This window comes from Pristis pectinata, chromosome 8, assembly GCF_009764475.1.
Source record: "Pristis pectinata isolate sPriPec2 chromosome 8, sPriPec2.1.pri, whole genome shotgun sequence".
NCBI lineage: Eukaryota > Metazoa > Chordata > Chondrichthyes > Rhinopristiformes > Pristidae > Pristis > Pristis pectinata.
The window spans coordinates 6,716,713-6,733,135 of record NC_067412.1 but is presented as its reverse complement, the minus strand read 5'-3'; the positions used below and the strand labels follow the sequence as shown (position 1 = coordinate 6,733,135).

At 40.9% G+C, this 16,423-nt stretch overlaps 1 protein-coding gene across 8 annotated transcripts in view; it reads right to left on the bottom strand.

The window, feature by feature from the left end:
• Positions 1 to 2,236: 2,236 nt before the first annotated feature.
• The window catches only part of sun1b (Sad1 and UNC84 domain containing 1b), a 67,691-nt gene continuing 53,504 nt past the window's right edge, over positions 2,237 to 16,423 (bottom strand). For all 8 annotated transcript variants that reach the window (XM_052022535.1, XM_052022540.1, XM_052022532.1 and 5 more), the window contains 5 exons: positions 15,673 to 15,757; positions 11,782 to 11,897; positions 7,922 to 8,089; positions 7,459 to 7,551; positions 2,237 to 3,085 (listed from right to left, as the gene is read on the bottom strand). In XM_052022535.1, coding sequence (XP_051878495.1) covers positions 2,969 to 3,085; positions 7,459 to 7,551; positions 7,922 to 8,089; positions 11,782 to 11,897; positions 15,673 to 15,757 — 579 coding nt within the window. In that variant the 3' untranslated portion in view covers positions 2,237 to 2,968. The remainder of the gene's footprint in view (positions 3,086 to 7,458; positions 7,552 to 7,921; positions 8,090 to 11,781; positions 11,898 to 15,672; positions 15,758 to 16,423) is intronic.

Here is a 16,423-nt window from a genome sequence, read left to right as displayed (position 1 = left end):
TTGGTGCACAAACTTCCCAACCACAGATCCAATTTTACTGATAGCAAATAGTATTTATATCAAATAGCATTCAAGTACATCCCTTTGGCAAGAATCTTGCAACCAACAATCAGAAAAAATATCATTTGGATGTGATGGTATACTCTTGTACAAATCTTAGGCAAAAAGGATCAGGTTTTGTTTCATTAGGTAAGAACACATTCAACGATCTGTATCACAGTAAAGTGAACGGTTAAAGTTTCAGCAGTGCTTACATTTAAATTACAACACTATGCAATAAAGCATAAACTACAGTCAAAGCTTTAGTCTCAAATCCTTCATCAAGTCCCAGAAAAGTTCTATAGAAATGGTGAGAAGTGTTGCATGTCAAGAAAGCAAATTTCAGTCAAAAGCTGGTTTCGGGAACATGGGAATGTACAAGTCCCAAAATAATTGCTATCTGCTTGGTCTAATTATTGAACAACATAGTTAGTTCAAAACTATGATTAAAATTGTGCTCCCTTGGTTGCTTTGTAGAGGCTCCCCTGATGAGCCCTGAACTATACAGTAAGGTGCCAGATATAACACCCAATTTTGCTCCCACCAGCAGGGGCAGCGGGCAACCTCATTGCAGGAGAGGGTCAGTTCAGAAGATTAAAAAAAATCAGTCAAGGTTTCTGCCCTTTACTTCCAGCATCAAAGCTCTTGTTACATTGGTGTTGAGTAGACTGTTCCCCTGCATAGAATCTTACAGCACAGAATGCAGCCATACAAATCTCCGTGCCTGTGCCAACTTTCCCATCCAAGGTATCCCAATTAATCCCATTTTCCTCGCAGCCTTGCATTTACTTTCAATCACCAATTACATTTTGAAAGTTATTACAGAATCTGATTCTGCTACCCCTTCAAGCAGTGCAGTCTGGAAGACGAAACTTATCCCTGGTTCTTTTGCTAATCATTCCATGTTCTTTGGTTACTGTTCTGCCAAACAGTTTCTTTTATCTAAACCCCTCACTTTTGAGCATCCCTATTAAATCTGTCTCACCTCAAGAAAAATCCCACCTTCTCCAATCACTCCACTTTGGGCCACACCACATGCAACCATTGCTCAATAATAAGTAGTGCTTCTAGAAATTAAATAATTCTAACAATTTTGCTGCAACAGGAGGGTTCTGTCTGTAGTGTGGCCACTTTTTAATGTGCAGTTTTCATAGCAGTTTTAGTGGATAAATAATTAATACACTATATCTCATAGATGCTTTGGTCATCATGAAAGAGTACATAAGGTTTTAAGGCACATCAACTCACGATGTGAAAATAATTCCAATTTGAAGGGGAACAGATGGTATCTGAACTATTTACTCAAATGATTCTTTTACTTGTGCCCTGTGTGCCACTTTCCAATTCAGGTCACGCCCATGTGCACTCTACAACCATCGTCCCCAAGCTCAATCTGGCTTGCTGCATGTATCTTATCAAAAATTATCAACTGGAGTTTCTTCCTACTCAGACACTGTGAGAAGATTATTCTAAATTGGAACATGCACAAGCTATACAGATACTCAAATCTTCTTCACTATTCACAGTAGACCCAATCTTGACCCTAATTCGACTTTCCTGCCTACTTCCCATTACATTCCATCTCCGTATAGTACTAAAATCTATTTCAGTCTTGAATATATTCAATGACTCAAATTTCATAGCTCTCTCAGGTAGAAAGATTCACAACCCCTAGAAGAAATTCTTCATCTTTATCTTCCAACGGCAACTGTTTATTGTGAAATTTTACCTCCTGGTCTTAAGTTTCCCCCATGCAGGGAAACATCCTCTCAGCATCCACCCTGTCAAACTCCCTCAATCTTTTATGGTTCAGTAATATCACTGCTTGTTCTTCCAAACTCCACTGAGTATAGGATACAACCTGCCCAATTGTTCTACATTCTCTTCTGGACTCATATTGTCCACGATGGACAAGAAGACAAGAAGAAACCTACAGTAAAGGAGAAGATTCAGCTCATCATACCCGTACTGCATATTCCTTGTTTTTTTTTCCTGCATCCCTGAAAAATATTACCAACTATTTATACAAATCCTTTTTGCTTTCACCTCCCTTTCAGGCAGTGCGTTCCAGATGACAACTTTGAATTTTACTGATTAGGTTATTCTTAAACAGGACCCCAATTTAGATAGTGCAGCCATCTCAAAAGCTTGTAACTATCAGAAATTTATCATATCCAAGTAGAAATTGTACACAAAAGTAAGTTTACTCTTTATTACGCATCTCAAGTACATGCAGCCTCTCAAAAAAATTAAATTCTTTATTTAAACATCTGAATAGCATTGTCAGTTCTGCGACAGCTAAGGAAATAAAAACACTTCGAGACAAAGTGTGAAAAAATTTACAAAAATACATTGCACAAAGTCCTGTGTTGCTCTTGAAAAATAAATATAATTATTCACAAAGTTCCTTTCCCCAAATCCCTAATTCTGCCTGACAGGCAGAAACATGACCGGTCTCATATAGTTTACAAAGAATGCATTTCATATTCCCAAGTCTTTCTACATAGGCCACAAGTTTTATGCCAATAGTTAAATATATGATTATATTGGTTAATACGTTTATACCTTTGAACTTTTCTCTTTACAAATACAAGGACTTTTGTGCAATATACAAATAAGCATTATTCAATATCTAATAAAAATGCTCTGTACATCAATTTCCTTCCCCCCCTTTCCAAATAGAAAGGGATTCAATACTCCAGTTGCGCGACACGAACACCAGACATTCACCGGAATAAAATCGAGACAAATAAATGCTCTAAAAAAGATGACAAAGCCGTTAACAGTTCAGCTGGCAGTTTTTGGACAGTAGGCGATTCAACAATATGCTTTATTCATGCCACAGTTCCCAAGAACAAACGTGTCCAGAATTAGCCCCAACTTTTCCAGTATATACAACTGTTTTTACAGTATTAGCACAATCCACATTTCACTCATTTGCAGGGTTGCCGTGCACTCTGAACCGATAGAGACACGTATACTCCGGATGTCCCCAGTTGGAGAATATTCGGAGTTCAATTATTTGGTATTTCTTCAAGCTTTTCTCCTGGTATTGGGAGAAGGAAGAACAAAACAAGAATAGTTACACACCAGACATCTAAATGATCTGATACCAGTGCCTTGAGTCATGCATTAACAACAACTTGGATTTACACAATGCCTTTTTATGTAGAAATGCCCTAAGGCATTTCATAAGTCAGTTACCAGACAAAATGTGACACCTAGTGATATAGTGTTAGAAAGATGACTAAAAATTTGATTAGAGATAGTTTCAGGTGAAGACACAGACATTTTGGGGAAGGGAATCCAGAACTTCAAGTCTGGGGCAGTGGAACATTTAAATTCTTAATATATCATAGCCATTCAATTATCTGATTGTCTTGTGAGTGTTTGAGTGCAGATAGACTACATTCTATAACTACCAGTCAATGTGGGGGGGGGGGGGGGGGGGGGGGGGGTGGTGATGAAAAGGTCTTGAAAAGTGGCAATATACTTGTTAAAATTTCCAGACATCTAGTTATGTGGGTAAATCATGAACTACGAAACTGTAGCTGGATGACCTTCGGCTCCTACGGGAGAATGAGGAGTTCATAGGTAAGAGCATCAGGGAAGCAGTAACTCCTAAGCTACAGGAGGCAGGTAGCTGGGTGAGTGTCAGAAGGACGGAGAATAGGCAGGTAGTGCAGAGTACCCCTGTGGCCGTTCCCCTGAATAACAGGTATACCGCTTTGGATACTTTGGGGGGGGAGGGGGAAACAACCTGTCAGGGAAAGCCACAGTGACCAGGTCTCTGGCACTGAGCTTGGTTGTGTGGCACAGAAGGGAAGGGGGAAGGAAAGGAGAGCAGTAGTGACAGGGGATTCAGTAGTAAGGGGGGCAGACAGGAGATTCTGTGGGTGTGAAAGAGACTTTCGGATGGTATGTTGCCTCCTGGGTGCCAGGGTCAGGGACGTCTCAGATCGGGTCCACAGCATCCTGAAGGGGGAGGGCGAACAGCCAGAAGTCAGGGTATATATTGGTACCAATGACATAGGTAGGAAAAGAGATGAGGTCCTGAAGAGGGAATATAGGGAGCTAGGCAGGAAGCTCAAGGGTAGTAATCTCTGGATTGCTGCCTGGGCCACATGCAGTGAGAGTTAATTTGGCAGATGAATACATGGCTGAGGAGTTGGTGCAGGGGGCAGGGTTTCAGAATTGCGGATCAAAGGGATCTCTTCTGGGGAAGGTACGGCCTGTACAAAAGCGATGGGTCACACCTGAACTGGAGGAGGACCAATATTCTTGCAGGGAGGTTTGCTAGAACTGTTGGGAAGGGTTTAAACTAGTTCAGCAGGGGGATGGGAACCCAAGCGATAGGTCAGAGGTTGGTGCATTAAGTGTATAAGTAGATGCAGAGTGTAGAAAGACTGTGAGGGAAGGATAGGCAGTTGAAAGGGCAAAATTGCAGCCAGTTGGATGGGCTGAAGTTTGCCTACTTTAATGTGAGAAGTATCAGAAACAAGGGTGATGAACTTATAGCATGGGTAAATACATGGAATTACAACATTGTGGCCATTACAGAGACTTGGCTGTCACAAGGGCAGGAATGGCTGCTGGATATTCCAGGATTTAGATGTTTCAAAAGGGACAGGGACGGAGGTAAAAGAGGTGGGGAGTGGCTTTGCTGATCAGGGACAGTGTCACAGTTGTAGAAAGGGAGGATGTCCTGGAAGGATCATCCTCTGAATTAGTGTGGGTGGAAGTCAGAAACAGGAAGGGAGCGATCACTCCATTCTACAGACCCCCCTATAGCAGCAGAGACATTGAGGAGCAGATCAGGAGGCAGATTTTGGAGAGGTGAAAAAATAACAGGGTTGTTGTCATGGCTGATTTCAACTTCCCTAATATTGATTGGCACCTCCTTAGTGTGAAGGGGATAGATGGGGCAGAGTTTCTTCGGTGTGTCCAGGAAGGATCCTGACACAGTATTTTGATAAGCCAACTAGAGGAGAGGCCATACTGGACCTGGTACTAGGCAATGAGCCCGATCAGGTTTCAGATCTCTCGGTGGGAGAGCATTTGAGACAGTGACCATAACTCCTTGACCTTTACCACAGCCTCGGAGAGGGATAGGAGCAGACAATATATGAAAGTATTTAATTGGGGGAGGGGGAATTATGATGCTATTAGGCAGGAACAGGGGAGTGTAAATTGGGAACAGATGTTCTTGGGGAACTGCACAATGGAAATGTGGAGGTTGTTTAGGGAGTACTTGCATGGGGTTCTGGATAGGTGTGTCCCATTAAGGCAGGGTAAGGATGGTAGAGTGAAAGAACCGTGGTTGACATGAGATGTAGAATATCTTGTCAAGAGAAAGAAAGAAGCTTACCCAAGGTTAAGAAAGCAAGGATCAGACAGGGCTCTGGAGAGTACAAGATAGCCAGGAGGGAGCTCAAGAATGGACTTAGGAGAGCTTGAAGGGGGCATGAGAAGGCCTTGGCGAGTAGGATTAAAGAAAACCCCAAGGCATTCTACACGTATGTGAAGAATAGGAGGATGATTAGAGTGAGGGTAGGACCAATCAGGGATAAGAGAGGAAACATGTGCCTGGAGTTGTAAGAGGTAGGGGAGGTCCTTAATGAATATTTTGCTTCAGTATTCACCAGTGAGAGAGACGTTTGTGAGGATGGTGTATGACAGGCTGATACACTAGGGCATGTTGACTTGAGGAAAGAGGATGTGCTGGAACTTTTGAAAAACATTAGGATAGATAAGTCACTGGGGCCGGACCGGATATATCCAAGGTTATTACGGGAAGCACGGGAAGAGATTGTTGCGCCTTTGGCAATGATCTTTGCATCCTCACTGGTGACAGGAGTAGTGCCAGACAATTGGAGGGTGGCAAATGTTGTTCCTTTGTTCAAGAAAGGGAGTAGGGATAACCCTGTGAATTCAGGCCAGTATGTCTTACTTCAGTGGTGGGCAATTACTGGAGAAGATTCTTAGAGACAGGATTTATGGGCATTTGGAGAAGCATAGGCTGATTAGGGACAGTCAGCATGGCTTTGTGAGGGGCAGGTCGTGCCTCACTAGCCTGACTGAATTCTTTGAGGATGTAACAAAGCACATTGATGAAGGTAGAGCAGTGGATGGGGTGTACATGGATTTTAGTAAGATGTTTGATAAGGTTCCTCATGGAAGGCTCATTCAGAAAGTTAGGAGGCATGGGATCCAGGGAAACTTGGCTGTGTGGATTCAAACTTGGCTTGCCCATAGAAGACAGAGTGTGGTTATAGATGAAGTGTATTCTGCTTGGAGGCTGGTGACCAGTGGTGATCCGCAGGGATACGTTCCAGAACCCCTGCTCTTTGTGATTTTTATACATGACTTAGATGAAGGTGTGGAAGGGTGGGTTACTGAGTTTCCAGATGACATGAAGGTTGGTGGTGTTGTGGATAGTGTAGGAAGTTGTTGTGTGTTACAACAGGACATCGATAGGATGCAGAGCTGGGCTGAGAAGTGGCAGAAGGATTTCAACCTGGAAAAGTGTGAAGTGATACACTTTGGAAGATCGAATCTGAAGGCAGAATACAAGGTTAGCAGCAGGACTCTTAGCAGCATGAAGGAACAGAGGGATCTTGGGGTCCATGTCCATAGATTCCTCAAGGCTGCCACGCAGCTTGATAGGGTTAAGAAGGCGTATGGTGTGTCGGCCTTCATTAGTCAGGGTATTGAGTTCAAGAGCTGTGAGGTAATGTTGCAGCGCTATAAAACTCTGGTTAGACCACTGTTGGAGTATTGTTTTCAGTTCTGGTCGCCTCATTATAGGAAGGATGTGGAAGCTTCAGAAAGGATGCAGAGGAGATTTACCAGGATGCTGCCTGGATTGGAGAGCATGTCTTATGAGGATAGGTTGAGTGAGCTCGGGCTTTTCTCTTTGGAGCGAAGGAGGATGAGAGGGGACTTGATAGAGGTGTACAGGATGATAAGAGGCATAGATCCAGTGGACAGTCAAAGACTTTTTCCCAGGGCGAAAATGGCTCACATGAGGGGGCATAATTTTAAAGTGATTGGAGGAAGATATAGGGGGGATGTCAGAGGTAAGTTTTTTTTTTAAAAACACAGTAGTGGGTACATGGAACACACTGCCGGCAGAGGTGGTGAAGGCAGATACATTAGGGACATTTAAGAGACTCTTAGATAGGCACATGAGTGATAGAGAAATGGGGAGTTATGTGGGAGGGAAGAATTAGATAGATCTTACAGGATAAAATGTAGGCACAACATCGTGGGCCAAAGGGCCTGTACTGTGCTGTAATGTTTTATGTTCAAAATGGAACTGCAAACCCATTTTACAAAGACACATTCTTGTATACGAAAGAAAAATTAAAAATCATTAAACCTGTAAGTAATGAAAGGCAAAATTTGAAACCAAGTTACCCTGACTAAGAAAGTCTGTATTGCCTCTCCCTCTTGGTTATATGTGTATTTTCCAAAAATTGTGCCCTCCTCTTGGTACTCATCCTCAAGACCCTGCAAAAAAAAACACAAGATCAGATTGTTCTAAACTGACATTGACAGTTCAGAGTAAAGGCATTTGGTAACATTTTAAAGTCCCTTAAATTACAGTATTGCAACCATATGCCCATATTCTTTGAGAAAAAGTTACATTAGAAATTATATAATGCAACTTTTTTCCCCAAGCAGAGTTTAAGCATACAGCATACAGCACTTTTAAACAAAATGCCAAACATCAGACACACGTGAGCCTCCAACTCTTGACTCCTCTCCAATTACCATTCCAATGGTAACGTCAGCCTTCAAGGTGATCATGGTTGATTTGAGACCACAGGCCGCACTGGTAATGCTTTCTATCCACTAAAAGTTCACTCCTTGAACTTACATAAACGCTAAAATCCTTGGGTGCGCTGCTAATATTGCCCGCTGGTAAAAGAGACTTTGGTACGTGCTCCAGAGTGAAAGCAGAAGGATAGATCTCCACAGAAAGGCGAATAACCAGGTAACCCTGGGATCCTTTGAATGCCCAGCAGTTTCCAGGATAAACATCTGGCTGTAAAACAGGAATAAGAAACACTCAAAAACATTGCAGTTTCTATCACTTTCAAAATTAGAAAACATGACTCAATTTTATCAGTTTCCATTCTCAAGTGCTCCAAAGTTTTCTGAAAACCTTTCACGTTCCATTAGACTTCCACAGCACAACAAACTTCTTGTAAAACTCTCTGGCAGTTGATTCAAGTGACAGTTTGGTTTCTATCCCAGATTGGTTCATCTAGTCATAGTCTGTTAATTAGTATATATGAAATTACTAGCATCTAGTGAAGGACTGTCACCTCTCATTTCGTGGATTGATACTTTGAAACTCGTTAATTAAGAATTCTTGCTATATAAAACTCTCTGGGATTATGTTCTGTGCAACCTGACACAATATAATGAAGGTTCCAATTCCAATGGTGTACAGGAATTTAGCAGGTCAGGCAGCATCCATGGAGGGAAATGAACAATCAACATTTCGGGTCGACAAATAAGCTCTCCTCCTCACTTTTCTGGTTCCTTGACTCAAAACATTGACTATTTCCTTCTCCACAGATGCTGCTTGACACCTTATGCTTCAAGCATTTTCTGTTTTGTTTGCTAGGATATTGCAAAGCTTTGATGTCGGCTTTTGGAAGAAATTAATTTAGTTGTACAAGCAACCATTGCCACTCTCTAGAAGTGAGGCACTAATTGATTATTGAAACACAGAGGGCATATTTGTTTACTAAGGAAATACACAATGTAAAAATAGCTGGTGGGGGGTGTTGCTGCGGTTTCGCAGGTTCAATCCAATGCTGGATCCAAAAGGTTCAGCAAACTCACTAGCTGAGCCAAACATTACTGTTGTATAAAGTCACCAACTTGAAACTGAACAAGGATAGTCATTGTGTTTGCAAGTAAATAAGATCCAGCTGTGCTTCCAGTACATCCTATGGACGAAGAATATAAGAAAACAGGAATAGGCAATCCCATCCTTCAAGCCTGCTCTGCTGTTCATCAAGATCATGGCCAATCATTGACCTCAGTCTCATTTTCTAGCACTATTTATTCCCAGTACATCACAGAAACCAGCCTCCCCTCAATGGACTCCGTCCATACTTCTTGCTACCTCAGTAAAGCAGCCAGTGTAATCAAAGACCCCACCCACCCCAGACATTCTCTCTTCTCCCCTCTCCGATCAGGCAGAAGATACAAAAGCCTGAAAGCACATACCATCAGGCTCAAGGACAGCTTCTATCCCACTATTATAAGACTATTGAATGGTTCCCTAGTACAACAAGATTGACTCTTGACCTCAAATCTACCTTATTGTCTACCTGCACTGCACTTTCTCTGTAGCTGTGACACTTCATTCTGCATGCTGTTATTGTTTTACCTTGTACTACCTCAATGCACTGTGTAATACATTGATCTGTATGAACGGTAGGCAAGACAAGTTTTTCACTGTACCTCAGTACATGTGACAATAATAAACCAATTCCAATCACCTATTTTGAATGAACACAATGATCCAACTTCTACAGCTGTCTAGGACAGAGAATTCCAGAGGTTTACCAAGCTCTGATTGAAAAAATTCTTCCATATCTTTGTCCTGAACAGCCTACTAATTCTTAAACCATTCTCCTGGTCCTAAGTTCCTCAGTCAAGGGAAGCATCCTCCCTGCATCAAGCTTGCCCAACCCTTTAAGGATTTAAATTTTGTTGGATTATAAGTGGAATTTAACATTTTTCCCCTAAATGTATAGAGTAATGACATTTTCCAAACCACACTTCTGCTTTTGATGTACTCTTACATACCAGCCGGTGTTCTCACTGCATGCAATACAATGCCTTGGAAAAATATATGCATTTAAGGATTCCACCAGCAGGGGGAGATGGTAAACAAATATCCCCCACCTCCCCCACCCCACCCCGGAGGAGGAAGCTGTTGTTCTGGGGTGGAAAGTTTATGGACCAATGAGCAGAATGAAAAAAAACAAGAGACTGTGTTCCAAAAGAGAAAATCAGCAATTACCAGCCCCTTTCAAGATTCTTAAGGTGCTCAATTCTTACACAAGGCAAACTTCAGGCAGATTTTCTGCTCAATTCTTGCATGCCTAGCCTTTCTATAATGGCAGTTTTTTTAAACATCACAAATCCCAATGGCATTCATATCTGGAGACAATGGCTATTAGGGTAAAGCTATCACTCAAATCTCTACACCAATTCAACTGCATGGAAGTAGAGAGTGTAGAATGTGGTCTAGTAGGCAAAGTTGAAAGAATTGGCCAAATCTTCCACTATGCAGTTACTTCAACTGGAAAGTCTGCACTTATTTTAACCCAGGATAAGACTGGACTAAACCAGCACTCAAACATACCACTCATAGTTCTCTAATACAAAAACAGAAAATGCTGGAGCAACACAGAAAAAATGCTGGTAAAACTCAGTGGATGATCTACAGAAAAAGAAACCGCTAAGGACCTGGACCAAAGACAAATATAGTCATTATTGGGGAATACTATAAAATAATTTTTTGCAAAGTTTCAGAAGTGTTAACCTGTTATAGCCACCATTTCCTCCAACACAAGTATTACCAGACGAAGATATGAAATCTCTTCAGTAGTATTCTATAATACTCTACCCTAGAGGCCTTGTATAATCATTGAGTATATTCAACCAAAACTGATAGATTTTAGGACTCAAGGAATAGAGGGATTAGGCAAGAAAGTGGACAGAGGGCAGGTTAAGTCATAAGGAACAGGCTTTTAGATTTCTTGGGATAGATATCAAATACACAATTGAAACAGGCAATGAACAATGGATCAAAAGGCATTGGGGAAACTTGAACTGAAACCATTGAAGTTTCAGGTCAAACATCAACTCTGTTTCTCTGTTGAGCTTTTCCAGCATTTTGTTTTTATATTTCAGATTTATAAGCATCTTGAGTTCACTGATAGTCTCTCCCCAGAAACAAAAGTGAATGGCATACCCCATCGATGGAAATTGGGGCTTTAAAGGGAGAAGTGTGAAGTGGTGGGAGAGTGGGGCAAATTGAGAAGAATGGTGTACTTTTTTGGTCAGTATTATTTTGGAAGGCTGTTGAATAATTATAGATTGTGGCAGAAAAATTGCATACTATGCCTACTGTTGGGCTGCATTTGTGGACAGAGAAATGGTTAAGGTTTCCGATCAATGACTTTGCATCAGGATTGGAGACAGTGCCTCACCCACCAAGCGCATGCAACATTTTGCACTTTTGTATCAGATTTACAGCCACGGTACCCAGTGGGCTGAAAATCAATAATTTTGGAACAACAGGCTCTACAGAAGAGTACAACCCCATTCTTTGTGTCCCTGGAAATTACCTCCCAGAACGGCAAAGCATAATTCCAGGAGAAGGAACGTTTCTCACCCACCTTGAAGCTGAGCTCCTCTCCAAAGGGTGTCCTTCTTGGAAATTTCAAACAAATGAAAAACCTTGTCTGGATCTCTTTTGTTTTTGTGATTCTCTTTGAAAGGTATCATGCTACTCACCCCAGCTGTGGGAGTTTCATATTCAGACAGTGAAGTTTGCATATTTATAAGCTATACAAATCTGTTACCTTGGCTGAACGACACAATACATTGGTACAATAATCATAGGGTATTGCATGAATGCAATTGACTATATCTGGGACAAACAATCACAAATAAAAGCTTATAATTATTTTCCAATCAACCTACCTGAATTACCACTCTAGGAGACTGAGAGAAATACCAAAGTGGAACTCCAAAAAGGCTCATCACAGCTGTTGCAGTCTCATAGGTTTCAGAACAACGAGTACTCAAGATGCTGCCACCTGGAACAAATACAGTTATTGATGAAAAACACGATGATGCTGGAGGAACTCAGCAGGCCAGGCAGCATCCAGGGAGAAAAGCAGGCAGTCAACGTTTCGGGTCAGGACCCTTCTTCGTGACTGAAGATAGGAAAAGGGGAAGCCTGTATAGGAGGGAAAAGCAGAGCAGTGATAGGTGGACAAAAGAGGGGAGGTGGGGTGGGCACAGGGTGGTGATAGGTAGATGCAGGTAACAGATAGTGATAGGCAGGTGCGGGGGAGGAGGGGAGAGGAGATCCACTGGGGGAATGGGTTCAAGTAAGAGGAAAAAAGGTAGGAAAAAAAAGAGGCTAGGAAAGGGAAGCAGCAGCATGTGTTGTGGGGAAGTGGGGTGGGGATTACCTAAAGTGGGAGAATTCAATATTCATCCCATTAGGCTGCAAGGTTCCAAGACGGAAAATGAGGTGCTGTTCCTCCAGTTTGCGCTTGGAATTCTCCTGGCAGTAGAGGAGGCAGAGGATGGTCATATCAGTGATACTGTGGGGCGGGTGGGGGGGGGGGGGGGTGGGGAGATGCAGGTCGCAGTTATGGACAGAGCACAGCTGTTCTGTGAATACAGTTATTGTTGGGGAATACTATAAAAGAATTTCTTTGGAAAGTTTCAGAACTGTCATCCTGTCATAGCCACCACTTCCAGACTAAGATGAAAAATCTCTTTAGGGTAGAGAATTCTGGAAATCTCCTGGAGGCCTTAAGGCCTTGTATAATCATTGAGTACATTCAACCAAAACTGACAGACTTTAGGATTTGAGGGATAGAGAGATTGGGCAAGAATGTGGATAGAGGGCAGGTCAAGTCATAAGGAACAGGCTTTGAGGATTTTTAGGGTCAAATACACAAGTGAAACCAACTGCAGGCAGGCAATGAAAAATAGATTAAAAGGCACTGGGGAAACACATTGTGGTTGCCCATTAAATAATGTTGAGGGATATTTCATCACCGCAACAATGGGAATGATCTGTCGTGATTTTCATTCTGGCTATTTAGGTGCTTTAAGAGCAGCTTGAGGATCTTTATGGCTCATTCATACCTTTAAAATGGGCGCTTACATTATCCAGATGGATGGCACACAGTTTAGAATGCATGACACAACACATGCCAAGTGTACCCGACACACTGCCAGTTAGTCTGACATTCAATACTTTTATGATACAATGTTTGACATTTTGATTGCTCAGATAGCTGGCACAGATCCCACTATAACAGAATTGCCAAGTTATTGGTTCAGTCACTTTCAAATACATTGGCCACCAGAGGTGGAAATTTCAGTCATCTGCCCTACGCAGAACAGTCACAAGTAAAAATACTTCTTAAGTTGCATAAAGTTACACTTGAACAGGTTTGTAGTCATTTCTATTTCCTATGGAATCCATTTATTTGGGATCTCCATGCACTAGGGTTCCTGAATATTCAACTTGTGAAATAATGTTCAATGTTCTGCTCATAGATGTTATAGCAGATGCAGAGGTGTCAGATGGCCAAAACCGGTAAGACAGGAAGTACCTGCACTATTCATAATTTATCGTGGCTGCGGCTATTTATGATCTGTACTTCTCTAAAATAGATTAAGAAATACCAGACCTCACACTGATGACAAATCATTCGCTTTTGTAATACGTGTACTTAGATGCTGAGTTGAAAGGAATCCAAATTGCAGTGTTGTATCACTTCCTTCCATCAAGGGGTCTTCTTCCCAGAAAAGATCCCTTACAGAACTTAGAAACCACAAGAAGCAATTTAATGCTTTATTGGTTTTAAATCTACACTTGCACAACCCTTGCACAAGTCAGTCACAAGTGTGTGAATTTATTAGTTTTACTTTCATTGAAAGAAACAGATGGCAAAGCTTGACAAAAAGTAATCAAATGGGGTTGCTTCATATTTTTGAAACAACAGAGAAGGCTATTCAGCCCATCAAGTCTATGCCAGCTCTTACAGCAATCCCATTTTAAACCAACCCCCCCCTCTGGCACGTATTCTCTTTCCCATGGCCATCAACTACCTACACTAGGGAGAATTTACTAGTATGCCTTTGGGGTGTAAGAGAACAGGGCACCTGAGAGGAAACCAACATGCAAACACTACACAGGAACAACTATCTGTACACAACCTTCGGCTGGGTGGAAACTATTTATTTTGGTGTCCAGTATGTAGCTGAGAAATGTGCTACTTGGTTACATTAATGGCATTTTAAATCTGTGCATATTCATCTAAAAGTTCACCCACAGGTGCACGAATAGGAACTGTATGGATGTCTCTGAAGAGAAATGTCTAGTTTTGTACTTCACTGCAATCAGTAACTGAATTTGAGAAGATATTGTTCGTCTAACCTGGAAAAGAGGCTGAAATTCCCCAGAAAAAAAGAGCTGTTATTAAGTACTTAGCATAAGCTTGTAATGCATCTTTAACAGCTTAGCCACAAATTCAAAGACAAATTATGTGGAATTTCTATGTAGAACTCAGCTTTACACCCAGGAACCATTTATGGTGTTACAGAAATCTGCTAGTTCGGAGAAATTTTAGTAAACCAATTAATTTCTGCACTTATAAATATCACCACATCCCTCATTGACACCACACAAAACCAAGTTCATAATTGGCAAAGCAACAAGATCTTTGCATCTACGTTTACAGGAAGTTCTATCCAACTGTAATAAACACAAATGTCTGTTGCCACTTTGGATCAATAATTCAGACTAGAGAAATACAGAGACAACTTAAATCAAAGGGGCTTGTGGCAGAGCAGACTAAACCACTTTTCATGCCTGCCTTGTATAGGTCATCCTTGCTCTTTAATAAAGTCAGTGGCAAATGTTTAAATTTCAGTCTGGATTTTGCACTTATATTGATGGTGAAAATGTCAATATTTGCTGTCATTTCATACTGAAACAGACACTAGTTTCTGACATATGCACAATTAAATCCAGAACCTATTGGAGTACTACAGCCTTGTCCAGCGTAATCTTTAGAAATTAGCCATTGACAAAATCCTCAATCAATTATGAAATAGACTTGCTGTGAAACAGCCTGAAAAATTTACACCTTGCCGCTTGAACTGTTTTTTTTAAATGGAGTACTAATCTATAATTATTACTAAGCAACCCACGCCTTTGCAAATCTAATCCTATGTGCCTACTCCAATTTTTTCTTTGATATTTCAATGATGGATTTTTTAAAAATTTAAGTGTGATATTTCAACTGTGCCTTAATTTTATGTGCCTGTGTCAATCCAAACTTGAACCAACCAGCAAAACCCCAATCACTACAGTTTAGTAGCACTTTGACTACTCTGCACTATAATGGACTTTTTTTTCCCTGTGTTCTTTCTTGTAAAAATGGTGTATAATTTGTTTTTCTTGTGAGTGCTGCTTATATGACGCTATGGGCCTGTGAGGCTGCTGCAAGTTTTTCATTGCATAAATGTACTTGTGACATATGACATAAATGTGCATATGACAATAAACTCGACTTTGACCTTGAAAATTATACATTTTAATTCTAAGTTTGCAGTGCTTAAGGTGACCTGCATATTAGTATTGCAGACCATAGGATGCTATCATTAACCCAGAACTGATGCCTTATAAACCAATGTAGGAAAAAGGAATGTCCACACCACAGAGACTTTTTGAGGTCAGCAGCAAACATGGTCACTTTCCCACTGACAGTGAAATCCAGACGCTTACCCTAACAAATGTACATATTTCCATATTGTCCCAAAAATAAAATTGTCCCTTACCTCCAGATTCCAAAGCAAAATCCACCATTCCAGTCCGATCTTCACTGTACAGCTTTAAAGCATTGTCCACGATAACATGCACTTGCTGCAGAGCAAATAAACCAGGAGATAAAAGAATAAGGTAACTTGCCTGCTGAAAAACTAGCAAATTTTATGGAATTTTAACATACTTTGCCTCAAATACATTGAATGAAGTAAACCAAACTACTCAAAAAACAATCTTCTCCAAGTCCCTTTAAAAATCCAAAAAGTTTTAAGTACATGTGCAGAAGTTAACCTACATGAATACAAATTTCTAAATAACTTGTTCCAGCAAAAAAACTTCAGAACACTTTCAAATGATACAATGACAACACAAAAATTATTTGGACTGCAGATATTAGCAACATGGAGAGTTTTGTTAGCAGTCACACAAAAAAACTTTCACTGCTAATATCTGAACTATAAACTCAATGTTCAATACAAAATCCCGCACGGCAGCATCATCAAAAGTTAGGATCCTGTTTTAAGGATGCAAGGTTAGAAAAAAAACTTTGTTAAAACAAAAATTAAACATGAAGCTTCAATGTCCGAAATAAATTTCTGAAATGATTAGAAATAATGACTTTAATGGAGAAAAAACCCAAGGTACAAAACAGGAGATGTAGAAAATAAAATGGGACACGAGCCACATCGTTAAAGCACACAGATTTTAAGGACCATCTTAAAATGGGTAGGGGTGGAAGGGTTTTAGGAAGGGAATTCCACTGCC